We start from the raw sequence: 27,565 nt of genomic DNA, 5'->3' as shown, positions 1-27,565 counted from the left end.
GACCACACGGATCGGTGGTCTTCTGGATGGCAAATAGGAAGACGCGCTCGTCTCCTTCCTGCGGGCAAACGCTGACGTCTTCGCATGGAGACCAGCGGACATGCCCGGGGTCCCCAGGGAGGTGATTGAGCACCGTCTCGCCGTGCGGCCGGGCGCAAGGCCGGTCCGGCAGAAAGTGCGGCGGCAGGCCCCGGAACGTCAAGCCTTCATCCGCGAGGAGGTGGCGAGACTTCTGGAGGCCGGATTCATCCGTGAAGTCATCCATCCGGAGTGGCTGGCGAACCCGGTGGTCGTTCCCAAGGCGAACGGCAAGCTTCGGATGTGCATCGACTACACCGACCTTAACAAGGCATGTCCTAAGGATCCTTACCCCCTGCCTCGCATAGATCAGATCGTCGACTCCACTGCGGGGTGCGACCTTTTGTGTTTTCTAGATGCATACTCTGGTTACCATCAGATTCGCATGGCTAGGGAGGATGAGGAAAAAACTGCGTTCATTACCCCCGTAGGAACCTATTGTTATACGTCAATGCCCTTCGGGTTAAAGAATGCAGGTCCTACTTTTCAACGTACTACTCGAATTTCTTTGGGTAGCCAAATAGGACGTAATGTTGAGGCTTATGTCGATGACTTGGTTGTAAAAACGCGCAACCAAGAAACTTTACTTTCAGATCTAGCGGAAACTTTTGAGAACCTCCGCTCCGCCCGCATAAAGCTGAACCCCGATAAGTGTGTGTTTGGTGTACCTGCGGGCAAGCTTCTCGGGTTCTTGGTCTCTGCCCGAGGCATTGAGGTCAACCCCGAGAAGATTCGAGCTATCGAGCGGATGCGCCCCCCCAGCAAACTTAGGGATGTGCAATGCGTCACCGGTTGCATGGCCGCCCTAAGTCGTTTCATATCAAGGCTGGGAGAGAAGGCGCTACCCTTGTTTAAGCTCCTCAAGCGCTCGGGGCCGTTTACTTGGACGGAGGAAGCTGAACATGCCCTCACTCAGTTAAAGGCATATCTCAGCTCTCCCCCGGTTCTAGTCGCCCCGGAGCCAAATGAGTCCCTGCTACTTTACTTAGCGGCGACCCCCCAAGTAGTTAGTGCAGCGTTGGTTGTGGAGCGCGATGAAGACAATCCTCATTTCGTGCACCCCCATTCTGTGCTAACTTGGCCCGGGAGCGAGCGGGGAGGAGAGGCCCCCGAGTCGGACGGTGGCCTACGGCCCCTGACGACCGGAGTCGACCCTCTGCCCGCTTGTCAGACGGTGCTAGGTGCCCCCGACCCTCAGGAGGGCCCCGAGGCCACTGCGGGAAGGCCGCACCTATCGCCCTTTGGCCCCGAGGCTAACCCTGTGCTGACTCGACCCGGGAGAAAGCAGGGAGAAGAGGCCCCCGAGCCGAACGGAGGCCAGAGGCCCCTGACGACCGGAGTTGGCCCTTTGCCCACTTGTCCGACGATGCCAGGAGCCCCCGACCCCCAGGACGGCCCCGAGGCCACTGAGGGAAGGCCGCCCCTTTCATCCTCCGACCCCGAGGTCATCGGCACAGAAGACAAGTGCGCCCCGAAAGGCCACTTGAACGAAGAACGCCCTGGGGATACGGCCCCTAGCAGAAAGGATCGGCCCCACCGAAGGGTGCAGCGGCCTGTCTACTTTGTTAGTGAGGCCCTCCGGGACGCCAAGACCCGATACCCTCAGGCCCAGAAGATGCTTTACGCTATTCTGATGGCCTCGAGGAAACTGCGCCATTATTTCCAGGCGCATCGGGTCACTGTGGTTACGTCTTACCCCCTCGGGCAAATCTTGCATAATCGAGAGGGTACAGGACGAGTGGTAAAATGGGCAATCGAGCTTTCTGAGTTCGATCTGCACTTTGAACCACGCCACGCTATCAAGAGCCAGGCCCTCGCCGATTTTGTGGCAGAGTGGACCCCGGCTCCAGAGACCGTCTCAATACCCGAGGCTAGCACGGACCCCTCTCAGCTGCCTCGCACCACCCACTGGGTGATGCAGTTCGACGGTTCTCTGTCTCTCCAGGGCGCCGGTGCGGGGGTCACGTTGACCTCCCCAAACGGAGACGTCCTCAGATACCTGGTCCGTCTCGACTTTCGAGCGACTAATAATATGGCAGAGTACGAGGGACTCCTTGCCGGACTCAGGGTGGCAGCTGGACTGGGGATCCGCCGCCTCTTGGTGTTAGGCGACTCCCAGCTGGTCGTTAACCAGGTCTGTAAGGAATACCGGTGCTCTGACCCACAGATGGACGCTTATGTACGCCAAGTACGGCGTATGGAGCGCCATTTTGACGGGATAGAGCTTCGGCATGTACCCAGACGGGATAACATGGTTGCCGACGAACTCTCACGGCTCGCGTCCTCGCGAGCCCAAACCCCACCGGGCGCCTTTGAAGAAAGGCTTACCCAGCCGTCGGCGCGACCCGACCCCTTAGGGGAGACGGATGCGCCTGACCGGCCCCCGAGGCCCGCCGGAGTCCAGGTCTCGGGACCCGAAGGGAGCGCTCCAAGCACCCTTAGATTGATTGCTTGGATCTCTGAGATCCAAGCATACCTCACAGATAAGACTCTACCTGAGGACCGCGAAGGGAGTGAACGCGTCCAACGCATTTCCAAACGCTATGTGCTGATAGAAGGGACCCTCTATCGGCGCGCGGCTAACGGAATCCTCCTGAAATGCATTCCTCAGGAACAAGGCGTTGAGCTTCTTGCCGATATCCATGAAGGCGAATGCGGAGCCCATTCCGCCTCGCGCACCCTGGTTGGCAAGGCCTTTCGTCAAGGATTTTATTGGCCGACAGCTCTCAATGATGCAGTCGATCTGGTCCGGCGATGCAGAGCGTGTCAGTTCCACGCCAAGCAAATCCATCAGCCGGCCCAGGCCCTGCAGATCATACCACTGTCATGGCCATTTGCTATCTGGGGGCTTGATATCCTGGGACCGTTCAAGCGGGCCCCGGGCGGGTTTGAGTATCTGTATGTCGCGATCGACAAGTTCACTAAGTGGCCCGAGGCTTATCCGGTCGTCAAGATCGATAAACACTCTGCTCTTAAATTCATTAAGGGCATCACGGCCCGTTTTGGAGTGCCTAACCGTATTATTACGGATAATGGCACCCAATTCACTAGTGAACTCTTCGGCGACTATTGCGAAGACATGGGCATCAAGCTCTGCTTCGCCTCACCTGCCCACCCCAGAAGCAATGGCCAAGTGGAGCGCGCCAATGCAGAAATCCTCAAAGGCCTTAAAACCAAGACCTTCAATATTCTCAAGAAGCACGGCGATTCATGGATCGAGGAGTTGCCAGCGGTGCTCTGGGCAAACCGAACCACACCAAGCCGAGCGACCGGGGAAACGCCTTTCTTCCTCGTCTACGGCGCAGAAGCGGTTCTCCCATCCGAGCTCACCCTGAGGTCTCCTCGGGCCACCATGTACTGCGAGGCTGATCAAGATCAGCTTCGTAGAGATGACCTCGACTACTTGGAAGAGCGAAGGTGGCGCGCGGCCCTCCGAGCCGCGCGCTACCAGCAGAGCCTGCGGCGCTACCATCAGCGCCACGTCCGGGCCCGATCACTCTGCGTCGACGACCTCGTCCTACGTCGCGTCCAAACGCGTGCTGGACTGAGCAAGCTCTCACCAATGTGGGAGGGTCTGTATCGAGTGATCGGCGTCCCCCGGCCGGGCTCCGTACGGCTGGCCACGGGCGACGGCACTGAGCTGCCAAACCCGTGGAACATCGAACACCTTCGTCGCTTCTACCCCTGAGGGGAGGGGGGGGGGGTCGGGTGTCAGGTTTCGGGCTCGGGCTAACCCCGCACCCCCCTCGGGTGTGCAGGGTTAGCCGGGGGCTACCACACATGCACAGCCTTACATTTCTTATTTCAGCATTTCAATAAAAGCAGTTTCAATTTCCTAAAGGTTGTGTCTGTGCCGTTTTTCCTTCTGAAGAATCTTAACTTGAAATAAGGTCACTCGTGCTCAACCTTGCCCTCGGGGGCTCGGTTCGGTCAGCTAAAATCGCCAAGCGGGGCCCAGAACCGAGCCGTGCCCCGGGGCGTGGTGAACTCCGGGGGGGAATCGGCAAAAACCCACAATCGGGTCACCCATAACCCTCGGTCACCATGTTCCCGGCCTGGCCAGTCTCGACATGTGGATCTCCCCAGGCACTAGCCCCGACCCGAGCCATTTGAGGATCGGGACTTGAGCACGAGCCCTTAAATCAAGCTAAAATGCAAAAGGACCACGGCACAAATCATCCTCAACTCATATGCATAGCAAAATAAAGTTAACATAGAAATTTTTCATCATTTTTGATTGCAGATTAAGTTGATCTATACGAAAAGAAGAAAGAAAAAGAAAAAATTGGAGATTGGTGGGGGCCTGGGGGCTCATTCCAATGCGCCCGGGTCGCCGGCCTCGTCGCCACCGTCGTCCTCACCGCTGGCGTCGCCCTCCTCGTCGGAGCTGGGGGCGAACGCGAGCCGAGGGGCCGACCCCTCGAAGCTTTGGACGATGTGGTTGGCGGCATCCCGGACCCGTGCGCGCGCATCGTCCTCGGTCCCGGGAGGGAACTCCTCCAGCACCATCCATGGGGAGAAGCCGGGGTCCCTAGCCTGGTAACTCGCTAACACGAGTTCCACCGCTCCTTGGGCGAGGTCCCTCGAGGATGACTTGATGGTCTTCTCGAGTTCCTCGGGGAGTTGTTGGACAGCCCAGGCCATCCTCCTAAGGTGCGGGGCGAGACCTTCCAGATTGGTGGAGCGCGAAATTGTCTGGCCTTTCCAGAGGCTCGCTTCCCGACCGGCGCGATCCAGCCGGGAGACTGCATCCCAAAGCATGCCGGGCCCTATCTCACCCGACAAGCGGAGGGCCTCGGCTTCCCCGGTGGATGAGTCCAGGGCGCGCTGCATGTCCGCGACGGTGTGTTCGGCAGCTGCGAGGCGGGCGACTAAGTCGCTTTCGCCCGTAGCCGCCCCGCCGCTGCGCTCCCTCGCGTCCAGCTCCTTTTCTCGCGCCTCGAGGTTAGCAGCCCGCTGCTCCAGCGCGGCTCTCTCGGCGCGGACGCATTCCAGATTGCGGCGCGCCTGCTCCTCCTGCGCTGCCTCGCGGAGGGACAGGCTGTCCGCCAGCCGTTGTGTCGCGGCCTCGGACTCCTCAAGAGCTCGCTCCCGCTCAGCAAGCGCGTCCTCGCGGAGCCGGAGCGCGGACTCCTCTTCGGCGCAGGCGGCCTCGTGCGCCGCCAGCGTCGCCTCCCGGATAGCGGCGGCGGCCTCGCGGTCCGCCAAGCTGGTCTCCACGGCGCCGGCATGATCTTCCAGCGCCATGGCACGGGCCTCAAGGGCCTCTTCGCGCCGCCGGGACGCCGCTTCAGCCTCCGTTGCTCGCTGCTCTCGGGCAGCGGCGGCGTCAAGGACCCCCTGGGCGGCGTCGAGCTTTTTCTTTAGCTCCGCCTCCCAGCTCCCGTGTTGAAGGCGGAGGGAGTCCTGCGCCTCAATCATCGCGGTGGTGGCGATAAGGGCGGCCTCTCGCTCCTCCTCCACCTCTCGGGCGATCTCCGCCAGCGCCGCCTTGCGGGCTTCAAGCTCCGAGATGTGGCGGCGGTGAGCCTTACGGCCCACCTCCACCATGGCGTCCACCGAGCGCCGCCCCTCCTCGACGCGCGCCCATGCGGCCTCGAGCTCCGCTCGTTCCGCTCGCAAGGCCTCCACCTGGGCGCTGAATCCATCTAGCACCGCGGTGTTTGCGGCGGCCAAGGCTTGCAGAAGGGGCTCGGCACTCAGTGGGGCGGCAGAAGACGAGGAGAAGAGCCGCCTTGGAGAAAATGCGACGCGGCTCGGCCCGCCTGAAGACGCACTGAGCTCGGGGATGTCCCCCGGACCCGTTTGGTCCTGGGCGTCGCCCGAGGGAGTGGGCCCAGGCGATGCGCCCACGGCCTTGTCGCGAGCCGCCCCGGAGGTTGTCGCCTGAGCGTCACCCGAGGGAGTGGGCCCGAGCGACGCGCCGGCGGTCTTGTCGTGAACCGCCTCGGAAGACGCCATCGCCTCAGCCTGGCGAGCCCGGGCGGTTTCCTCCCGAGTGGCTTCTTCAGCCTGACGAGCCCGGGCGGCCTCCTCCCGAGCAGCTTCTTCGGCTTGGCGACCCCGGGCGGCCTCCTCCCGAGCGGTATCCTCCGCCTGCCGAACCCGAGCGGCCTCCCGGGCGGCCTCTTCAGCTTCCCGAAGGCGATCTGCGGCCTCTCGCCGGTCAGATTCTCGCCTCCGTTCCTCTGCGGCCGCCGGATCTTCGGCCTCGGATTGGCCGGACTTGGGATGGCGGGAGGAACGCGACGGGACATCGCTGAAGCAGAAGAAAAAAACCGGAAGACAAACAGGATGGATAAGAGAAAACTTGCTGATTGGGATAAAGGGAAGATGGTTGTGAAAGGCGTGAAACGAACCTGCGAGGGGGTCGGTTGAACGACCACCTTAGAGGGGAAATCAGGTTTCCCCGGGATGGTTCCGTCTCCCCCGTCTTGCGGAGCCGCTTCTTCTTGCGCTCCGTCTCGGGCCGTGATGTCGGCGCGGCCCCCTCCGGGCGCCTGCTGCTGGCACGCACCGCCCAGCCCCCTCGGGGAGGAGATGGGGGAGGTGTTCCTCCCTGTTTCCTCTTCCCCCGGGCGGCGGCAGGGCAGTTGCTCCCCGAGCCCCCGTCGCGGGGCCCAGAAGCACGGCCCCCTCCTGGGGTTGATTCTTCCTGGCGGCTCCCGCCGGCGCCATCGTGGCCCTTAGGAGCCACCTCCTCTGAGGCCCCGACCCCCATCATGATGGTCAGAATGGAGGCGCGGTCTGGATCGCAGCAGAGGGGGAGGAGTCCTTGAGGAATAAGAGACGCCTCCACGGAGCTGAGATTCAGCACCCTTTGGACCACGATCTTGAAGTCATCGGGAGCCCAATCCCATCTGACTCCCCGGTGGGTCCTCATGTAGTCCTCGGACCCGGCGTACTCCCATGCGCTCCGGGCGCGCCGCTGAAGCGGCGCAATCCGGCGACGGAGGTAGTCGCCGTACACCATGGCCCCTGTGAGCCCCTGAGATCGCAGGCCCGCCAGGCGGTCGAGGACGGCGTCATAGTCATCCCCCAGATCTACTGGCGCCCGCCAGCTGGAGACCGGCGCCGGGGGCTGGTTTGGGAGTCGGAGGCGCGCTTCGTTGGCAAGGGGGGTGTAGAACCAGTCGCTTTTCCAATCGTCCCACTTCTTGCGGAGGGCGCAGGGGATGTAGCGGTTCAACACCGGCCCCCGCGGCTGGAAGTAGCAACCACCGACCACCGACGGCGGCGACACCGACTGCACGGTGAAGAACCACCGGAACAGCCGAAGAGATGGGCGCACCCCAATGAACATCTCGCACAGGTGCGCGAAGATGGCCAAAGTCATCACTGCGTTGGGGGTGAGGTGCGCCATCTGGAGATCGTAGAACTCCAGAACATCCATAAAGAAAGAAGAAAAAGGAGGAACCAACCCGGCCATTGCGAAGGGGAGGAAGAAGATGGACCGCCCCGGGTAATCTGGTGCTGGGCGCGCCTCGCCCAGCATCACTATCTCCCGGCCGGTGGCGGATTCCGGCATGAAGCGGCGCGGCAGCCCAGCCTGCCTCTCGCTCACAATGCGGGAAGGTGGTAGTACGCTACCGTCGAGCAGAGCGGAGCCCCGTGCCATGTCGTCGGAGAAAGAGAGGGTTGAGAACGAGTGTGTGTGGCGAAGGTGAGGCGCAGCAAAGAGAGAGTTTAGGGCGCAAACGGCGAAGGAAAGGGGAATAGTGGCGAAAGGAAGGGAGCAAGTCCTTTCCTCGATGGCTTTATACCCTTGCCATCGCTGAGCCCGGCTCCTCGTTTCTCATGCCCACTATCTCGCTCCCTCGTTACTCGCTATCTCGCTCCCTCGTTTCTCGCGCCCACGCTTCCACTAATTCCATTCGCCCGCTTGTGGCGCATGAGGTGGATATGCGGTTGTGGCAGTCGAGATAGATCGTATCGTGTGTGCGTTAATTACGCTCGCCGACCGAAGCGACGTTACCATATCTCCAGACGAAACGAATCTGCACGCCCAGATTCGAGCGCTGCTCAAGTGATGTGGCAGTCTTGAAGAGACCGCCCATGACTGACGGCCAAGACACCGTTACCGATATGCGTGGTTTGAGACCGTTGGGTTTCTGCCCAATCACGGAGACCGGTCCCACCTGTCACCAGGCTTTATGAGTGGCGTCATGCCCGACCGCTTCCCTTGAGAAGGATGATTGCCCTGACATAACGCCGGGGGCTACTGTCGGTGATATGGGACCGGGAGTATTGCGCCCGGAGGCTTGAGGCAGATGGAATCGCCCACGTGGCTTGGCACCTTCGGGGACGTCGGGCCCGAGGGTGAGGTGTCCGCCCTCCTCCTGATTTCCCCGAGGGGGGGTCGGGTTGGTCCTGCCCCGGCCCCGAGGGCCGAGGTGCCCCGACCCCCTGTGGGGTTTGCACTATGTACATAGGTTGGGTGAGCACAGCAGGGCTCACCTAACCGCATTTATTGCGCCTCGGCTAAGCGTGTCACGCCGCACGAAGTGCAGTGCAGTGCACTCGATTATCCGGTCTGTGACCAGTCACAGACCGGTCAAATCGCGGGTTAGGTGGCGACAGGCGGTCTGACGCACGCTTTGCCCCATCCCGTCAAGATGTGAGCTTCTAGGCACTCGTCCCCAGCTGGAGCTAGCGTGTTACATCCCAGAGATGGCACGTTAGCCCCGATCGATATATACCAGGCTTCATCCTAACCATTACAGGCAAGATGTTGTGTGAAGAAGGGCAAACATGCACGTTGCTAAGCTGACGCGTGGTGGACAAGAATGACCGATTTGTGACCGGTCTGACACTGCTCATGTCGTCGGCACACAGCCACGTTCCCACGACGCGCCTGCCCCCGGCAGAAGTAGAGGTAGGTATGTGCCGTCCCATCAGAAGGACGTTCGGAAGGCAACCGTGCAAATCTCCGTCCATTTATGTAAAGAAGAAAAGTCCAGTTTGGAAAGAGAAGGGTGCATGTGGTATCCCCTTGAAGTATAAAAGGAGGACCTTGCCCATAGAAAGGGGATCTTTTGATTCTTTTCCAGATTGAGTGCCTAGAAGGAGGGAGAGGTCGGCTCACACTTTGTAGCTCCTTCATACACAGATCCACAAAAACACAGGAGTAGGGTATTACGCTTCTCAGCGGCCCGAACCTGTATACATCGCTTGTGTTTCATGTTCTCTTGAGAGGGAGCGATCTTGCCGTCATCTACAGAGAGAGCTTGAGATCTCACCCTGAGCCCCCGGCCGAACCGGCAAAGGGGGGCCTGCGCGGTCTCCCGGTGAGGGGCCACGAGCTCCGTCAACCTATTTTTAAAAAGTCAATTTCTATAAGTTCGATTAAATTTATAGAAAAAATGTAAAACTCTTATAAGATAAAAATAGTTTTGTTAAACCCAAGTGTGTTTATTCGGCATTAAACTTTTTTTATATTTTTATGTAATTTTGATCAAAATTTAAAGAAGTTATATAAAAGGTTAAATCGTATTATAATATAAGACGGTTAAAGTACGCACTCCTCCTAAAATAAGTTCATTTGTAGACTGATATTTGTTCCAAAATAACGTTATTTATAACCCTTTATCTATCCTGATCCATAAAGTAATATCCCTTGACTACAAACTCACAAATACTTGGTATAGTTGCTCGTATTTACAGCTAATTTTTTCAGTGCTAGACGATATATCCGTCCACAATGATATGTCAATTAGATATGTCATGCTAGTTTCTTAGAAGAGCTTATTAAAAAGATGGGGTGTTAGTGTGCACGTACATATGTAAACGCTGGCCGTGTTCCTTTTGGAAAGAGACGCTGATCTTTTTTCTCTTCAGGTCAATTTGAATCACGACGAGTAAAATTGAACTTATTTTGGGACAGGGCAGCAGCAGTGAGAACATGTTTTACGCTGGTTTTATGCCTTGACGCGCACGAGCGCACGCGTGGTTAATCCAGAAGAGAAGAACAAACTCATGCCGTTAGCTACCGGTGCCGGCCGCCTTGACGACAGCCAGCTACCGAGGGAAGAGGGAAGAGACCGCGTCCCCGCGTCGAGGGGCGACCCGTCACGCGTGCGTGCGTGCGTGCGTGCTCGCGTCGCCCTTGCCTTCTTCCCTTGCAAGGCAACTCAGACTACTAGTACTAGTACTAGCCACCCATCGAATCCAATTCCATAGCTCGCACTTTTTCTATTCTATAATCTACGCTATCTGTTCTAAAATAAATTTATTTAAAAGTTTATATATCTAATGTTTAATCATCCGTTTGATTTTAAAAAATATATAAAAAAAACTTTAAAAAGATAAGCTATGCATAAAATACTACGTATATTTTATTATCTAATAACAATAAAAATATTAATTATTAAATAGATTTAAATAAGATATGATGATTAAACGTTTGATATAGAATATACGGTGAAACCGAGGGTGTAGTAGTTTCTTGCTCCCCACTCCCGCGCCGCGTCACGTCACGCGTGAATCCACCATTCCCTTCCCTTTATAAACCTCAAACTCCAACCACCTTGTCTCACACACCACACCACACCAACATCGAGCGCGTCGAGTCGAATCCAATCCACTCCACTCCACCCCGCGATCTCCTCTCCTCTCGTCTCCGGCGAAGACGACGTGATGCCACCCAGCGCCGCCGCCGCAGCCGCGATGGCGCAGTCGCCGCGCAGCCTCCACACGCTGATCAGCTTCGGCCGCGGCGCCGACGGCGTCGACGACGATGAGGCCACGCCCGCGTCGGTCGACGTTGGTGACGCGGAGGGCGCCGGGCTCGACCTCGACTTCGCGTTCGCGCCGCCGGTGTCGGCGGCCGAGCTGGCGCCGGCCGACGACATCTTCGCGCACGGCCGCATCGTGCCGGCGTACCCGGTGTTCGACCGCAGCCTCCTCGACCTCTCGCCCGGCGACGCCTCCACGGCGGCGCCCTCCGCCGACACCTACTGCGCGTGGACGCCGCGCTCGGCGCCGGGCTCGCCCGGCCGCGACAGGTTCCCCAAGAGCGCGTCCACCGGCGGAGAGTCGTCGTCGTCATCGCGGCGCTGGCGCCTGCGCGACCTCGTCGGCGCCGGCGGCCGCTCCCGCAGCGACGGCAAGGACAAGTTCGCCTTCCTGCACCACCACGCCGCCGCGCCGCCATCATCCAAACTGAAGACTCCTCCTCCCCCTCAACAACCACAGCAGAAGAAGCAGAGCGCCGTGAAGACGAAGCCGGCGGCGAAGAAGGGCGTGGTCACCGAGATGGACATGGCCACCGCGCACAGGCTCTTCTACAGCAAGGCCAGCGCCGGCGGCGACCGGCGGCCGCAGCAAGCCTCGTACCTGACGTACCGACCGGCGTTCAGCGGCCTCTTCGCGCTCGGCCGGTCGCAACACCACACCGCCTATTAGTTTAATCACTTGGTCAATAACCAAACCAACTGATTACTAGTGGTAGTTGTTGTTAAATTAATTGTTTTGTTGTAAAAGTGTTCAAAATTTTCGGCGAAATTCGAGTCGAGATTTCTCGTTTGTACTAGAACCTTATCATGTACATAAATGGAAAAAGAGAGGAATGAAATTTGAGAGATGATTTTGTCTCAGAATCTGTCAAAGCATCAGCTGCTGGCTGCATACGCAATGTACTACTGGTACTATTAGCGATTATTTTTGTCACTTTGCTGAATTGTTTGTTAATCATGGTGGATCTGGTTTGGTTCGTGAGGTGGTGGATCAGACGAAATTTCGCGGCCGCGCACGAGGAAAAAGACCGGTCGACCATGGGAAACTTCCATTGAGCACAGGCATTTGCAGCCTATTCACACATGCGTAAATAGGAATACTCCACACCCCAGCGTATGCAAAAGCGCGTCCCTTATCTTTGAACAGCTTTTGGTTGCTAAATTAATCTGGATTTTGGTTACTAAATTAATCTGGAGATGTTAATCTACATGTGTTTGTTATCTCATCGGCCACAACCAAATTTTGAATTGCAAAATTCAATTTTAAGGTTGATCTGTGTTTTTTCATTCTAGTGCATGGTTGCCCATATTCCCTTAACTACAGCGGCGGATGCATCGCCCGACGACCTCGGGCAAGTCAGCGGATAATCCACTAAAATTCCATGTAATTAAGAAAAATTGAGATAGAATTCTGTAGTAAATACTAGCTATAGTAAGGTTAGCCGCTACTGCTTAATTAAGAATCCGAATAAAAATTAATTTGCATATATAACTTTTATATATGTATTCTTAATAAATAAAAAGTTAATGTTCAAAAGAAACTACGTGAGACATATCTTAAAACTAACTTTAAAATTAAATTTAAAAATTTAAATTTTGACTTTGACTTTGATTTAATAGGGCAACCAATGAGGCTGTAAGTATATCAGGTGGTTTAATTCTTTCGAAATCAAGAAAATTACGATCATGAATAAAAAAGATTAAATTTCCATTTATTAAATCCAAAACTATTCAAACCAAACGAACTTTAGCCGAACATGGTATTGACCGGACGGCGTGTGGTGTCTGGTGTGGCGTGACTATTCTCGAAGGGTGTATAAAACTAGTTCAATTTCCGGATTCCGGTCCTCTTCTCATGCTGCTGCTGGCTGCTGCATCTCTGTTGCGGCTGGGCTTTTGAAATACTCCCAATGAAGCAGTGGCGTCCGTATTGAAACAGTCAATTCCCTACTTTAAAAGTTGAATTGATCGAGCTTATACATAAGTTATCTTCTAGAAAGTGTGCTGTTTAAACAGGTTGGAGTTGGAGATAAGTTTCAAGTTTTAACTTTCTTCAGAGGGTTAGACTTGATCCAGATTCCTTTATGTTGCTGGGAGAAAACTCCTTCATGAACAGAGTCAACGGTCAACCTAAAAAGGTCAACCATTTCAGCTTCGAGAGAGATCAAGCAGGCCGGCCCATTAAATTTTCAAGGCCCATCACTAATTAAACAGAAAGGCCCACACGGCCCATCTAAACCTTGGACCTCCGCCTCTATAAACGCTTCAATTCTCTGTGCTCGCCTCACCTCCGCTAGGGTTCAATCGCCGCCGCCGCCGCCGCGGGCGTTGCCTGCATCTTGCGTTTGATTTTTTTTTCTTTTTCTGATTTGGATTCTGATCCGGTGCCGCGAGGAACAGGGATAGGCTGCTGGTCTGATTGATGTTTGCGTCGAATCAGCAAGCACGGTGATCTTGTTCGAATTTTTAGCCCCTTCGAATGATTTTTGTTTTTGTGGTTTTGGTGGATTGTGCCGTGATGATTGCTCGCTTATTTCTGACACCTCTTGTATGAGAAGTTGTTCTTTCCTCTTCCTTGGGGATGAGGAGGAGCACTTCGCTGAGCAGATTGTAGCAAATATATCTGAGCACACGCATCCTCGCTCATTAAAAAGATGAGATTATTTTTTGTTATGATTACTTTCTGTGATGAGTTTGTGTTAGGATTTTTGTGCTAAGATTAGTTTTTGTTAGACTAGCTACTTGCTGTGATGAGCATTTGCTTACTTCTGACACCTCTTGTATGAGAAGGGCCTCCCTTCCTTGAGCAGATTTAGCAACCCTCTGAGCTCCTCTTTTTTTTTCAGCTACTCTCAAACTCATTTGTAGCATTATTTTTCTGGAATCACCTGTCATTATTTGTAATGCGATACTATAACGTATTAACGTGTTCTAAATTTAGGCGTTTTGTTCGACATAGCTGTAGTGGAGTGTGTAATGTGGGGAACATACCATTGGTGAACATATTCTAGTACTTGTTATTGGTTTGTTATGTATACTTTGGTAGAGTAGGAGCAGCTGTGATGAGCATTGCTTTCTTCTGACACCTCTTGTATGAGAAGTGCTTCTCCCAGAGAAGCTCTTCGTTGAGCAGAGTATAGCAATTGTCTGAGCTCTCCTCATGCCATCTCTCATTTCTCACCTCTGAGCATCTCTTGTGCATTTATAGAAGAAAGTTTTGGGTACAAATTAAGAGGCTTGTTGTACACCTATAAATTCTTTAAGTGTTTGATTTGGTGTGTGCACTATGTATGATTTTCTCACCAAAATTTCTGTTCACTTTCACGAATATTGCTCTCAGCTAACATTTCAGATGGTTCAAGTTTGAACACCAAGGAGCATATGAATGGTCTATCTTGTCTTGGAGGGGTGCATAATCCATTGATCAGAAATGGGTCGATTTTAAGGAGTGGGTTTATGAACTTAACCTGCAAACAACTTACAACTGAATGTACTTGCTGCAATGTTGGTTCTCTTTCTTTTAATTTTTACAAAGCTGGCAGCAGCATTCTTGAGCTATATACTTCTGTATGTAAAGTTGTAAAAAGTTTGGAGAAAAAAACTAGCATTGGTGACACAAAACTATATAGCACAATTCATAGTGCACTTTGTCATGTACTCCACCATATGATGGTGTATCTGTTTATATTCTGCACTCAAGTTCAACTGCTTGTTCATGTGGTGCCTCCTGCTGCTGCTTGTGCAATTCCCTCTCGGCTTCCTTCTTCCTGAATGCTGTAGAGCTTATCTTGTTCCCTGTAGACTTCTCCGGCACCAGTTCCACCACTTCAATCTGCAGCATTGCAACAAAATAAAGTTATCACGCAATTGCAAATCTTTTATGTGCCAATAAAAAAAACCATTGATGGGAATTGTGACTGAACCTCAAGTTGTGCGAGGCCTCTCTCAGCTCTCTTCCTGTTGACAGCAAGCCCTCCTGGCAAAGTCTCCTTACTGCTCCAAGAGTTAAACACAGATAACATCAGCTTAAAAATGATTTTTTCCATGTATTGCTTACTCCTTATTGTCCACTGTTGAGGCGATGAATATTACATAGGAGTACCAGGTTTCAGTTGTAGGCAAACTATTGATCCTATTAAGACGATAATAGTAGTGTACCAAGTGACTGTAGGACAGAGAAGCCTAACCTGACGATGATTGCTTCTAAAGCTTCGTCAACAATGGAGGGGCCAAAGGGGTCCACGATTGGCTCGACATGAACTTCAAGATCAGGCTTGATGGACTGGAAATGGTAAGAGGCGATCATTGCCTAATAAATAGTACGGAGTACCAGATATGTAGCAAGATGACAAGATCCTTAAGATCACTAACGGAAGAATGGTCCAGACAATTGTCCTGAGTGAGTGATTGTTACCACATATTAACAGTTCGTGATCTCTGTTATTTGTAATACAAGAGTTACTAAAAATCTTGATAGTCCATTCGTGTGGACTTTTTACTGTACAAGAGTCGTTTCGAAGCATTTATTCGGTATAGTGGTAAACTGGTAACTTGCAACTGATATGTACAGCTACTTATATAGATAAGTTTGCACTTAAGTTTGTAAATCACCGTTTCAGGGCAATTCTACTTGAAATCTGGATTACGAACCTTGTGAAACCAATTAGGTCAGATAATATTAACAACTTCATATTCAGGACAGTTCGAGAATATTCAGAAACAGTTCGAGAATATTACTAGAATGGGAGGGTGATGGGCAATGTGTCGGTACCTTGATATACTCCTTAACATTTTCCATTCGCTTTTCGATTGGCTGTATCAGGTAAGCATACTGCAATAATGCAATACAAAAGAAGCATAAAAGATGTTCATCAGATGCATACATGTTTCAAAATTTAAGTTAGCGCACGTAAAATAAAAAAGCTATTAGTGTATTATTAATAAAGTTTTAATTATTACAAACTTGACAAATATATATATTTGATGTTTTAAATCAACTTCTACGTAGAAAGTTTTTACACGGAACGTACCGTTTAATAGTTTAAAAGACGTGCTAACGGAAGCGAGGTAAAATCTACTCCCTCCGTCCCAAAAAAAAACTCAACTTCTAGAGTTTAAATTTTGTCCCACAAAAAATCAACTTCTACCATCCTACCTACCACTAGAGTTTAAATTTTGTCCCACAAAAAATCAATTTCTACCATCCTACCTACCATCAGCACATAAAACGAGAGGTTTTATCACATAAATATCCTTTAACTACCTATTACTCTTACTACTTTTTTCAATAATTAAGGGCACTTTAGTTATTCCCACTCTCCACTAATTTTACATTGGGAAGTTAGGATTAGATTTTTTTGGAACGGAGGGAGTATATCTTATTGAGAAAAAGAGCAGACAAACATACACCATATGTCAACTTCAGAAATGTTTTCTTAACAGGGAATATGCAGTTTGAGGATCCGTCCACATTCAATGAACTTGTGTTCTGGTTGTTAGTCATAGTACGACGGTGTGCTGCTGCTACTACTACTGGACAACAGAATTGCTCACCTACTTATTAATTCCTGTCAAATGACGTGTTTAAGCCTTTGACACCGACCCCTTCCTGTGAGTGGTGCCGTCTCTCAGTGCACTGGAAACCAGGCTTAATACATTTGCTTATTGGTCGTTGGCAGTGTGTAAAAACACGACCGATTTTATTCTCTCATCTTCTTAATTTGCATCACGTTGATCAACAAAAGAATGGCTAACAATTTATTCTTTCATCTTCTTTGCATCACGCTGATCAGCAAAATAGTGGGTGACAATTTATTCCACTAGCAAAAGAATGGCCAACAATTTATTCTTTCATCTTCTTTGCATCACATTGATAAAGATGGCTATTGGCTGGTATCGAGTAGTAATATTCGATGAGGACAATTTAGCAAAGGAGGAAGTTGGTGCATGGTCAATAAAAGTGTCATGTAATGTAAACCACCATTAGTACTACGAGCTGCTAATTAGCATGCATGTATCAGATGGTTTAAGGTTGGGTTATGAGTTGAGATGTCTCACGTCTGAAACTTTAAAAAAAACTTTAAAAGTTTGATGCCGCTGTGGCATCAGATCAGCTGCAGAGACAGCAGCACCAGCCTCCTACCATAGTCCATGTCATGACAAAGAAAAGCCAGATCCCAAATGATGATTACTACCAGTAGAGTAATTAATGCTTAAGTAATTGCATGATTAGTTGATGGATCAGTTTAAGATTCGAGAGGAGTAGGAGTAGAAGTGGAAGAAATTTAGCGGTGCAGATACTGGCCTGTTTCTTGGCGAGCATAGGGCCGTCGCAGATGCCGATCACGATCCTCTCCCTCGCGAACTCCGCCGCCGCCTGTCAAAAAGACGGTAAAAATTCCAATCAACATTAATGCTTTCACATCGTCAAGCCAATGAGAAATCAAGAACAAGAAACAGCAAGATGAAGTTAACGAAGAGGCATCATCGTCAAGTCAATGAGAAATCAAGAACAACGACAGCAAGATGAAGTTAACGAAGAGGCGAAAGAATAATCAGAGTAATTAAGCCTTCCGAATCAATCCAATCAATAGAACACCATTCGTGGAATTTAGTACTATCTCGAGAGGAGAAGAAGAGAGCAGTTGCTGATTGATTAGTTTAACCTTGAGGAAGAGGTGGTGTCCCTGGTGCAGCCGATCGAAGGTGCCCCCGACGACGACGGCCGCGTACTGCCTCCCGCCGCTGCCGACATCGCCGCCGGCGTCGAGCTCGCAGGAGGCCGGATGATCACCGGCGCCGCCGCGCGGCGATGCTTCCACGAGCACCACCATGACGCGAGCGAGGGTCGCGTGGAAGGAATGGAGAGGAGTAGGGGGGGTAGGTTGCGCGCGTGGGGTGTGGAGGGGGAGAGAGAGCCCAAGCTGCGGCTAAAATACCAAAAATTGAAGAGACGATGCCTGCGTGCTGCAGTGCTGCGCTTGATTTGGGTCGTGTTGGTGGTGGTGACTTTGACCGGCAACCAGGGGGTTGGTGCAGTTGCAGGGTGCACCACTCTTAAGGCTATGGGCATGTTTACTTTATTGCAAAAAAAAAAAACTAAATTTTGTCAATGTCAAAATTTTGACATAGTTATAAAAGTTTTGGTAACTTGCCAAAATTTTGACAGTATTTCTTATATAGTTACCAAAATTTGGCAGCAAACTAAATGTAGCCACTTTTTTTTTTGTAACTTTTACTAAAATTTAGTAAGGTTGAAAATAGCATCAAAATAAATAGGCTCTATGTTTGGAGAGGTTAAGATTCGGATAAGCAGCGGGTGAGTAGTGAGAATTTCAAAACTGTTTCTTTCAAGATTCTATTTTCAGAATCTAAGTAAAAAGTAGACTGTTTAGGAAATTTCTGACAGCTGCAGTTTCTAGAAGAATCTTTAGATACTAAAAGTTTACCCTAAACAGGTCTTCATTGTCTCTGCTTATGGTTGCTAAAAGTTAACTTTTAAAATTCAATTATACGTTGGGAAAAAATTTAAAGTTTTTTTTATAATTTATTTTCACAAGTGATTTTTGAATCGCTAAGTACACTGATATAGAAGTTTAACTAATACTAATAACCATAAATTGTTTTTGGTTGCTTAGTGTTTTTTCTTTTACGGCTTATCAATTGTAGATCAAACCGTCAGAGAATAATTGGCATTGCTACTGTGGGACCTTATATTGGACTGTACATGCTTGTACTTGTGCACATTCAGTGATATCACTTCTATAGTAATCGAGTTGCGAAAAAAAAAGGTCTTCCAAACTGACCCATAGTAATCAAGCTAATTCTCAGGGTATAGTACCTAAAATACATTCAGAATTATTTTGTCTAATCATATGTATGAACGAGAGTACATACTTTTGTGTATACCTAACCGACCCAAAATTAGAGTTTTGCACTTGCGCGCACATCAAGAAATCGAGTCGAACAATAAGCTTACAAGACAATTGTTACTGTACTCACAACATGATTAAGGCGAGAAAGAATATTAACAACTCACAAGCACGGCGTGACAGAGACTAGGAGTATCACAACAACAGGCTGTTCCCATCTTGGATGGAACTAGAATACACAGGCTCATGCCATTGTCACTAGACAAGTACAATTGAATAAAACTTGAGGCGATCTGAAAATCGCCAACAGATTACGCTGCAACTAGTGTCTAACTGTCTAAGGCTATCGAAGCAAATAACAGCAGAAATTCGTGGCTCCAATGTGCATCTAAGAGTTCAGCTTTCAGCGTCACTTTTCAAGATTTCATATTTTTCATGAACGAGTACACATCATTTCAGGAACTCTAATGGGTAAATATTCCATGATTCATATACCTCTCAAGGTAATAGAGCAATACCTATGTCTCGAAAGAATACCTGTTGGTCAAAAACTGGTCATACTCTAGCTATGGAGCAAATCTTCAGGAACTCGTCGATCTTTGCTGCGTAGACATGAGGGAAGCTCCTGTAGTGGTCCACATGTGGCGATGACACAAAATTGTGGGCGAATACGCTCTGCCCTAGGGATTTCTGCATGTCGATGAAGCGCTCGACGCATTCAGCAGGTATTACTCGATCTGCTGAGCTGTACAGATAAAACTGGGGGCAGGTAGGCTGCTTCTCTGAAAGAACCGAGTGAACCTTTTCTAGCCTCCTGAACATCATGACGATCGGAGAGAAAAAAATGTCAGGTAACAGAAAGAGCCATCAGGTGAATCTCTATCACTCTATGGTATGATTTGGGAATAACTGATCATGCTGAATCTATGGAACAGAAATAACGTAAATAAGTCATGTTTGGAGAAAACTGGAGGAGAAGTTACCTAAGTCTGACTAAATAAACTGTAGTCACTCACAGTAATTATGAGCTGTACAATGAACCATCATGATTTGCTTTGCCAAAATTACATAATTAATGCATTGCAAACATGACACGTTGAAAGGTCCATTTGATCTACTGTGCAAATCAACTGAAAGTGAAATTCAGTGTCTAACTGCCCATAGACATGGTATAATACTTTTTTTTTGCGGGTGCAATGAAAGAAAACAACAATGTATTTATGCATCGAGCCCAGTAACCTAAAGTTCAGTCCACATGGAGAAATATAATGAAAAGAGGCACCCATGCATACTGCTGCTCTTCTGTTAAATTGAATATGCTACGAAATTCTTTTATGAATGTTGCGACCTTCCAATCACAAAGAGGACGTCAGTAAGCCTTTTAGAGACAGAAGATGGCATAGGGCAAGTCCTAGATTATATGTTCATCAGGAGTTTTGTTAATTTACGTACTCAGCAAGATTAGTCAGCAACATCAGGAGAGTCCATGATAGAATTTGTAGGTTATAAAACTTGGTTAGGAAAAGAGTCCAGGTTGGAGCAGTAGCTGCCAAGTCAACTAGGCATATGCCCTTCCCTATAAAAGGGACCAAATGACCATTCAATAAATCTTTAGGGCAACTGAGCAAGCAAGAGATAAATCAATATCTCCAAAATCTTTTCTCAACCCTGTCTCTCTTTTTTATACCCCCACTACTCTTCCATTTGCTAAATATGACACCTACTCATTGAGGGCAGTCAACCTACAATCTTCATAGAAAAGGTGCCTAAAACAATGAGTTTTGCATGGCAGTGTGAATGAAGTAGTAATTGAAGTATACAGCATTGTTTAATTCCAATCTATAAAACCCAAGTTAACTTCTGAGTACAACGGTGTGAGCTGTCCATGCTTCAAAACACGTAACCAGAACTGATTGAACATGGTAAGGACTTACTTGTTTACATCAGGTAGATGAAGGACAATCTCGAAGAATTTCTGTAGAGTAGATAGAAGAATATTTTCACCCCATGTTGGTCTCGTCACATCAGAGCTAAGGTTGTTCAAGGTGCCATTTGAAGTATATCCATCAGGAGATTCAACTGAAGGTCCTGTCATGGAACTGCTTTTCTTCAACATGGCAGCAGAGAATCCAGCAGCCCAGACCTGAGTTAAGTTTATATATGAGCTTCCTGGTAAACAGATTTGTTTGCATAGGGAAACTTCCAGATAATAGCACAAACCATTCTAGCTATAGTAATAGGATCTTACGACAGTTCAAGATGAAAAAACAAATCCAACATACTAAAATGTATTTGAACAAGAATTTACTGCTACCAGTTAAAAGCTTATTTCAGGTATATGTAATGCAGCAAAAAGATAGTGTCCAGACCTCTGGTCTTATCTCCAGAACTGGTGCAGAATCTACAATGCATCCCCGTATCCTCTCAATTATATCAGCTCTTGATTGTAGATTCTCAAGTATAGCACCATATCTGGAAAGAAATTTGATAGCGAAGTTCTCATATATAGCCATGTGAATGGCATGACCACAGATCACCGAATTATCAAATAAAACCTCCACTAGGGGATTTCTGACTTCTAGGCAAGGCAGAAATGGAAAATTATCTTTCACTGCACCACAAGAAATTTCCACTAGAAACTATTAGAAAAACAAAACACACCATGTTTTTTCAATTAGGTAGTCCTTAACAACAGCAGCCATATCAACCATGAATGTGATTCACCTATATGAGACTGTCAGTGACTGGACGCCGTTGCTAGTGATTCTCATTATGAGGTAAAAATGCCTGAAAAAAATATTTTACCATGGTACTAATCTAGCACAATCAAGGTGGCCTAACAACTCCACATAGATCATGCTGTTATCCACGCTGTTTACTCAATCTATGCACTCACAAATGGATATCTGTTGTGCTCTTCAACCGATCACCTTTGCTAAGTTCTTATCGCACTCCATTTCTCATTATCTTGACCATTGGAATATCATGGAGTAGCTCCATTATCCACAGTATACTCTAGACAGAAGATGACGAGCTTTCCCAGAACATGCTGTCCAAACCATTTGGATTTCTTTCGTACCTCTATCAACCACGTTTTTATCAACCAAACCTATGCAACAACCAATGTGTCACAGCATAAACATGCATGTGCGTGTATCAATTCTATCCTGCCGCAAAGATGCAACACATTGCCCAATTTAATTGAGGCCGTGCAATCGCATGTGCAAACCATGCGCATGTAATAATTCCAACCTATCAACTTCTTGTCCGGTTTGAAACACTTCAATTTCAACCATCCGGTGTTCAGGGAAGAACAGTAATAGCACATTATTGGGAGAAGCGAGTAAATAACGAAAAATGAAGGTTTTATTTCCGTACGCGAGCCATCCGGTGTTGCTGAACGTGTGGAAGAGGAGCGTGCGCCGGTGGTCGGCGTCGCACCAGGCGGCGATCTCGGCGGCGAGGTCGGCGACCCTGCGCTCGACGCGGCGGCCGAGGTCGAGCCCGAGGAGCTCCCGCACGGGCACCACGAACCGCACCGACCCGACCCCGCGGTCGCGGTAGAGGTCGGCGTACCTCCGCAGGTGCTTCTGCCGCGCGCCGAGCCACCCGAGGAGCACGACCAGCGTGAGGTCCCCGGGCGCCTCGCGGCCGGCGGCGCCGGCGCCGAGCGGCGAGGCGGCGTCGGGAGGGGGAGGGTCCCACTGTATGAAGGGATCGGAGTCGGGAGGGAAGAGGTTGAAGGGGGCGGAGGCGCCGTGCGGGGAGCCCGAGGGGAGGGAGATGGAGGTGGAGGAGAAGGAGATGCCAGCGCGGCCGCGGAGGGACGGGCGGTGGTGCGGGTTGGGAGGGAATGAGAGGGAGGAGGAGACGGTAGGAGCATGGCGGAAGGTGGTGGCGGCACGGCCGCGCGCTGCGGCGGCGAGGAGGCGGGCGGAGGAGGCCGCCATGGATGCGGGAGCGTGGAGAGTGGAGACGAGGTGGTGGTGATTGGGAAGAAAGAGAACTAGGCGAGCTCTCGTTTTTATGACGTGTCCTTATGATTTGGGAAGTACTAAAACTCCACTGACGTCTCGGGGCCACGGCGTGTGACGGTGGGCCAGGGTTGTCAGTGTCAGTGTTTTTCACTCCAAAATTTGCTGAATGCTTGTGTATCAGTATATTTTTTTTCAGAATCAAAATGGACCTAAATTCACATTAAAATCGACCTAAATTGCATAGTTATGTCATTTATAAGCACGAAGAGCAAACAGCTATGACATCAAGGATATTGCATGTGTTGAGTACTTGTGTAGCAGCAGCCAGCAAGCCCGTAGTACAGTGATGTGCGCCTTTTCTACAACAAAGGCGTCTGATTACTCGAGCAGATGTAAATTATTAGCGAAATGAATTTACTACAGCAGCACACAATGACGTCTGCTCACTTCTGCTTAAGATTTGCCCCCGTAAAAAAAAAAGATTTGAAGTGGGTTAAATTTAAACTGGGACGAAGGGCATCGACGCATCGTCCTACCAAGCCGCATTTAAAACGAAGAGAATTTACAACAGCAGCTTCATGCGCATTGGTACATCAAACGGACGTGCAGCTAGCAGCGATTGCTAGCACAGAGCCCTAACCATGTGAACATTAAACATTCCAAGCATCAGAATGGCATCAGAACGAATGATAAGCAAACGTAATCTGGTCCCCGAAACCAAAGAGATTTTCTGTCCGCATCACATGTAAATAATCGGTCCAAAACACAATCGATGTTGATCAAAGAGACCGTCGCAAAGTTGTAGTACTGAAGAAAGGGTACACAACAGTCACAGCTTTCTAAAACAGTAGTCTTTTGGAAACTCAGACACGGTGTAAGGGAGGAGATAAGATGTATCTTGGGCCTAGATGTCCATGGGCGCGGCGTCCGTGCCCTTGTCCTCCTCCTGCATCGAGCTCGACTCAGCCTCTGCCGCTGGTGCCTCCTCGGCAGCCTCCATGGAATCGATTATTTCTTGGATCCTCTTCACGTCGATCATCTCAAATGGCTCAACGGTGCCATCGTCCTTTCTGCCAACAATAGCAACGGTGCAGTTGGAGCTGGTTAGCTTCTCACCTTGCAGCGTCTCCTTTATGGCGGAGAGGGCATCTTTGATAAGTTGCTCTGGGGTGTAGTCGTTGTAGCCCTCGAATCTGCGCTCAAGGAAAGTCTTGGCGGCTTGAGAGCGAGAGCCAATAGCAAATGCCTGGTACTCAAAATAGTTGCCGCTGGGGCAGTTATAGTATAGATGGGCTCCAGACTCATCTAATCCAGCAACAAGGAGGCCAACACCATATGGCCTCTTCCATGATCGCTGTGTGCAAACCTGCAACACCATCAAAGAAACAGACATTATCCACAGGAACGTGGTGGGACAAATGGTAATTCCGAAAATATACATATCTGGCTGAAATCATTTATAATACAGCCAGCAACCACATCAATCGTTTACAACTAACAACCACATCAGCATAAGGTGAACAGGTTCAATTAAAACAGTTGCAGAGTAGAATCACGAAAGCAAAAGTAAACTTGATGGCCATGGGGAAATAGATGCAGCTTATCCGATGAACTGCTCCCCAGAATAGGCACACTACGGAAATAAAGGTGCACGCTCAAGTATGATGGCAATCGAAGGGGAGAATGAAGCAATAGCTGCTACAGAAAAAGTGACGTTGAGATGATGCAGATGCGCACTGAGCACAGCTTGAAAACTGATGCTGTAAGCAACAACTACACTCTAAATCAATGATAAGGTAATGGATTAAGATTAACAGATTAATTGTCATGCTGGAGATAACAGGAAACAAAGCTAGATGTACAAGAACATGAGAATGCAATTGATGTATGGCGTTTTTTCCAAGTTATAGTAGCCAGGCAAGAAAAAGAAACCTCCACTGATAGCTTTGCAATCTTTAATATCTGAAAAACGATTTTCCAGATTCAACAAAAATAAAATATATGCATGAAAGAAGGTAGCATACTAAAAAGCAATGAAATCACAATGCACATGGAGAGTCATAGATTATAGCTTGTTAATGTACTAAATCTGAGTAGCTATTCACAACGCAGAGATGCTTTTCCCTAAAAAATACCTTCTAATTTTCAAACATGTTTACAATGATGCAGATAATCATCAACTCATGGAGCAGACTTACAAAATCCATCTGCGTTCTCATGGTTTGACAGTTGAATCATGCTGTGCTGGTTTGCTTCCAAACTGCATATGCTAACCCGTCTAGATATTTATAAATCTAACTGGTGCAGTGAGAGATCAAGTCAAAGACATCTTAAAGCAGCAATTTCAAGTTTGCAACAGTGAATACTTTTATTATCTATAACCATACATTTTTTTTCTGAAGACGACAACACAATCTAATTCCCTAGTAGCTTCCATCCATCCATATGGACATTAAAGGAGAAGGCTTGCAGAAATTTAAAAATAAAAGAAATCAAGCTGATAAACAGGTGCACCAAATTGAAAATTGTTGTCTTATTAGGAAAATGCCTCAACGAGTGTCTGAGCATACCAAAATCTCATGTTACACCATGAAACAAATAATTTGATCACTAGAAGCAACACATAAACACATGTATAATACAAACTTAAACTCAACATTTGGGATTACAGGAAATGTTCCATATAATGACTATAATAAATGATTAAAAACGTGACAAATAAATGCTAGCTCTCGCTTGTTTCCAGTAAACTGCAAATAACTCAGTCAATGTGCTACTCGATTATATCTAAAAGGAACAAGGTGTCAAGGTCAATACGGTCTTTCACTACTATGTATGTATGTTTCACTAGATTTTTTGGTGATTTATAAGTGTTATGTTATGAAACTATCTAGGTATGTTGCATAATATCACAGCCTTTTGCTGTGTGCATGAATTGATGCAGGATAAAATAGTCAGAACCATACAATGAAGAAGCACATATGTCAACTATTAAAAGATAATTACTCCATATGTTTTTTGATCATATACTCGTATCCTATCAGATTGTGCATCTTAACAAGCGGAGATCCAAGAGTGTGCATTTCGCTTGCAAAGTCTACTACTACAGCGCTTACACATATTTGTCTAGCTGATGCCAATAGTTAAATAAAAGGGCAGGTAAACCTGGATTCGCGACCATCTTTACACACCATCCTCGGCTGAAATCACATCGGCATGTCAAGTATGATATGAAGATGGCAACTTAATTTTGTACTGTTCTTTTAAGAAGAAGCTGGGGAGTGAGACTCATCAGGAGATCTTTGTACTGAATTTCTAATTTTCAGTAGTGCTGCAAACTTCTACATGCCAACAGATGTAATCCAATCGCCTAAGCACAATCACCTAAGCACTGATACTCCTAAATTGCAATCATAAATAGGCGCCACTAGCCAATCCATCAAATCAGTTGTCGATCATCGAAGCACGCGCTCCCAGCGATACCTGCCATCGTAACCCTAATCAACAACCAAAATCCCGGCCGGGGAAACACCCCAAGCACGAAACCCCAGTTAGCGCTTTAGATCTGATCCCCCTACCACGAAACCCTAAGTACACGAGCAGATCAAGCAATCCAGCAGCAGGACCAACCGCACCCGAAGAGATCAAGTGGGGGAGAGAGGGGAGAAGAGGGAAAGGGGGGGAGATTGGGAACCGAGACGGACCTGCGCCTTGTCGGCAAGGCGGAGCGCGAGCCTGGAGACGGGGAGGGGCGCGTCGTAGACGAAGGCGTGGTTGATGCACTCGGAGCGGAGGAATCGGGAGAGGACGCGGCCGTCGGCGGTGAGGCCGGCGAGCGCGACCCCGGCGTGGTCTGCGACGCGGAAGACCTTCCGCTGGTGGGAGGAGAGCTCGGAGGCGGCCTTGTTCGCGGCGGCGAGGACGGCGTGGGTGCGGGAGCGGAGGCCGACGCAGGCGGAGCCCTGCTTCACGGCCTCCATGGCGTACTCCACCTGGAACAGCCGCCCCGCCGGGCTCCACGTCGTCACGTCGGTGTCGTACTGGTTCCGGAACATTCTCGAAGCTTCCTTCTCCTCCTCCTCGTCCTCGCCTTGGATTTCTCTCTCGCGCGATTCGGTGGGGATTCGAAGATTGTGTAGGGTTTGGGCGGCTTGCGATGTGTATGCGTGTGCCCTGCTTTTGTTGGGTTGGTTTGCGGTGGTGTTCTTCTTGGACTCCAAGATGGGGAGGAGGAGGAGGATGGTGGAGGGTTTCTGCGGGGCCCACACGTCAGTGAGAGTGTTTATGCGGGGTCCACCCGTCAGTGAGAGTGGTGAGGCAGCGCATGTGGGGTCCACTTGTGACTTGTTTTCCTTTCCTCCTTGGCAAGGCAAAAATGTTTTGGGCCGATTTCTGTGGAAGCAAATTGGGCTTTGGCCCAGGAAAGGCGCAGTAGCGTGTATTCGGAAGAGACGGGAGTAGCTATACAATATTCTAAAAATATTTTCTTCCTTATATTTGAAAGTATTTTCTGAAGATATATCAGTTTCGATAAAAAAAATACCCGAAAAAGTTTCTATAAAAACTAAACCCCTAAATAATGAAATGCATGTCAAACATATAAATGATCTATGTTGTTTTTTTTAATCCGTCTATTATTTAGAAAAAACAGATAAATAATATGTAGTTATATTTTAGAATAGATAAAACAAAAAAATATTTATGTTATTTATAGGTACGTGTGCGGTAAAGAAAAAAATGGTAATACGAACTAGTACTGGCTCCGTTTTAAAATACAAGAGAATTGAAGTATAATATTTTAGGCTATGAATTGATGTTATTGTTAGGGAAAACACAATATGACCATAAGAAAATGTCATAGGGGCAATACAGTGTACGTTGTGAATAGAAACCACACAACAGTAAT

At 49.1% G+C, this 27,565-nt stretch overlaps 4 protein-coding genes and 3 non-coding genes across 7 annotated transcripts; 4 read left to right on the top strand and 3 right to left on the bottom strand.

The window, feature by feature from the left end:
- Positions 1 to 10,611: 10,611 nt before the first annotated feature.
- Positions 10,612 to 11,659, top strand: LOC4328218 (uncharacterized). The gene has a single exon (XM_015768540.3). The coding sequence runs from the start codon at positions 10,714 to 10,716 to the stop codon at positions 11,479 to 11,481; it is 768 nt and encodes a 255-aa protein (XP_015624026.3). The 5' UTR covers positions 10,612 to 10,713; the 3' UTR covers positions 11,482 to 11,659.
- A 1,663-nt stretch (positions 11,660 to 13,322) lies between these two features.
- Positions 13,323 to 13,417, top strand: LOC112938030 (small nucleolar RNA snoR1). The gene has a single exon (XR_003241079.1). It is a non-coding gene; the product is annotated as a small nucleolar RNA snoR1 (small nucleolar RNA).
- Positions 13,418 to 13,554: 137 nt separating this feature from the next.
- LOC112938029 (small nucleolar RNA snoR1) lies at positions 13,555 to 13,641 on the top strand. The gene has a single exon (XR_003241078.1). It is a non-coding gene; the product is annotated as a small nucleolar RNA snoR1 (small nucleolar RNA).
- Positions 13,642 to 13,866: 225 nt separating this feature from the next.
- Positions 13,867 to 13,965, top strand: LOC112938028 (small nucleolar RNA snoR1). The gene has a single exon (XR_003241077.1). It is a non-coding gene; the product is annotated as a small nucleolar RNA snoR1 (small nucleolar RNA).
- A 266-nt stretch (positions 13,966 to 14,231) lies between these two features.
- LOC9271371 (phosphopantetheine adenylyltransferase 2) lies at positions 14,232 to 17,768 on the bottom strand. Its single transcript, XM_015772222.3, has 6 exons — positions 17,477 to 17,768; positions 17,116 to 17,187; positions 15,583 to 15,642; positions 14,999 to 15,093; positions 14,735 to 14,804; positions 14,232 to 14,643 (listed from the first exon to the last, which is right to left on the bottom strand). The coding sequence occupies exons 1-6, from the start codon at positions 17,642 to 17,644 to the stop codon at positions 14,494 to 14,496; spliced, it is 615 nt and encodes a 204-aa protein (XP_015627708.1). The 5' UTR covers positions 17,645 to 17,768; the 3' UTR covers positions 14,232 to 14,493.
- A 1,051-nt stretch (positions 17,769 to 18,819) lies between these two features.
- Positions 18,820 to 22,674, bottom strand: LOC4328216 (uncharacterized). The gene is made up of 4 exons (XM_015768554.3): positions 22,061 to 22,674; positions 21,052 to 21,154; positions 20,617 to 20,825; positions 18,820 to 19,496 (listed from the first exon to the last, which is right to left on the bottom strand). The coding sequence occupies exons 1-4, from the start codon at positions 22,630 to 22,632 to the stop codon at positions 19,238 to 19,240; spliced, it is 1,143 nt and encodes a 380-aa protein (XP_015624040.1). The 5' UTR covers positions 22,633 to 22,674; the 3' UTR covers positions 18,820 to 19,237.
- A 658-nt stretch (positions 22,675 to 23,332) lies between these two features.
- LOC4328215 (proteasome subunit alpha type-1-like) lies at positions 23,333 to 26,870 on the bottom strand. Its single transcript, NM_001406428.1, has 2 exons — positions 26,364 to 26,870; positions 23,333 to 24,025 (listed from the first exon to the last, which is right to left on the bottom strand). The coding sequence occupies exons 1-2, from the start codon at positions 26,712 to 26,714 to the stop codon at positions 23,564 to 23,566; spliced, it is 813 nt and encodes a 270-aa protein (NP_001393357.1). The 5' UTR covers positions 26,715 to 26,870; the 3' UTR covers positions 23,333 to 23,563.
- Between the last annotated feature and the right edge of the window lie 695 nt (positions 26,871 to 27,565).

The sequence above is a fragment of the Oryza sativa genome, chromosome 2, assembly GCF_034140825.1.
Source record: "Oryza sativa Japonica Group chromosome 2, ASM3414082v1".
In the NCBI taxonomy this organism is placed as follows: domain Eukaryota; kingdom Viridiplantae; phylum Streptophyta; class Magnoliopsida; order Poales; family Poaceae; genus Oryza; species Oryza sativa.
Note: the sequence above shows the minus strand (reverse complement) of the source record. Positions and strands in the feature narration are given on the sequence as shown.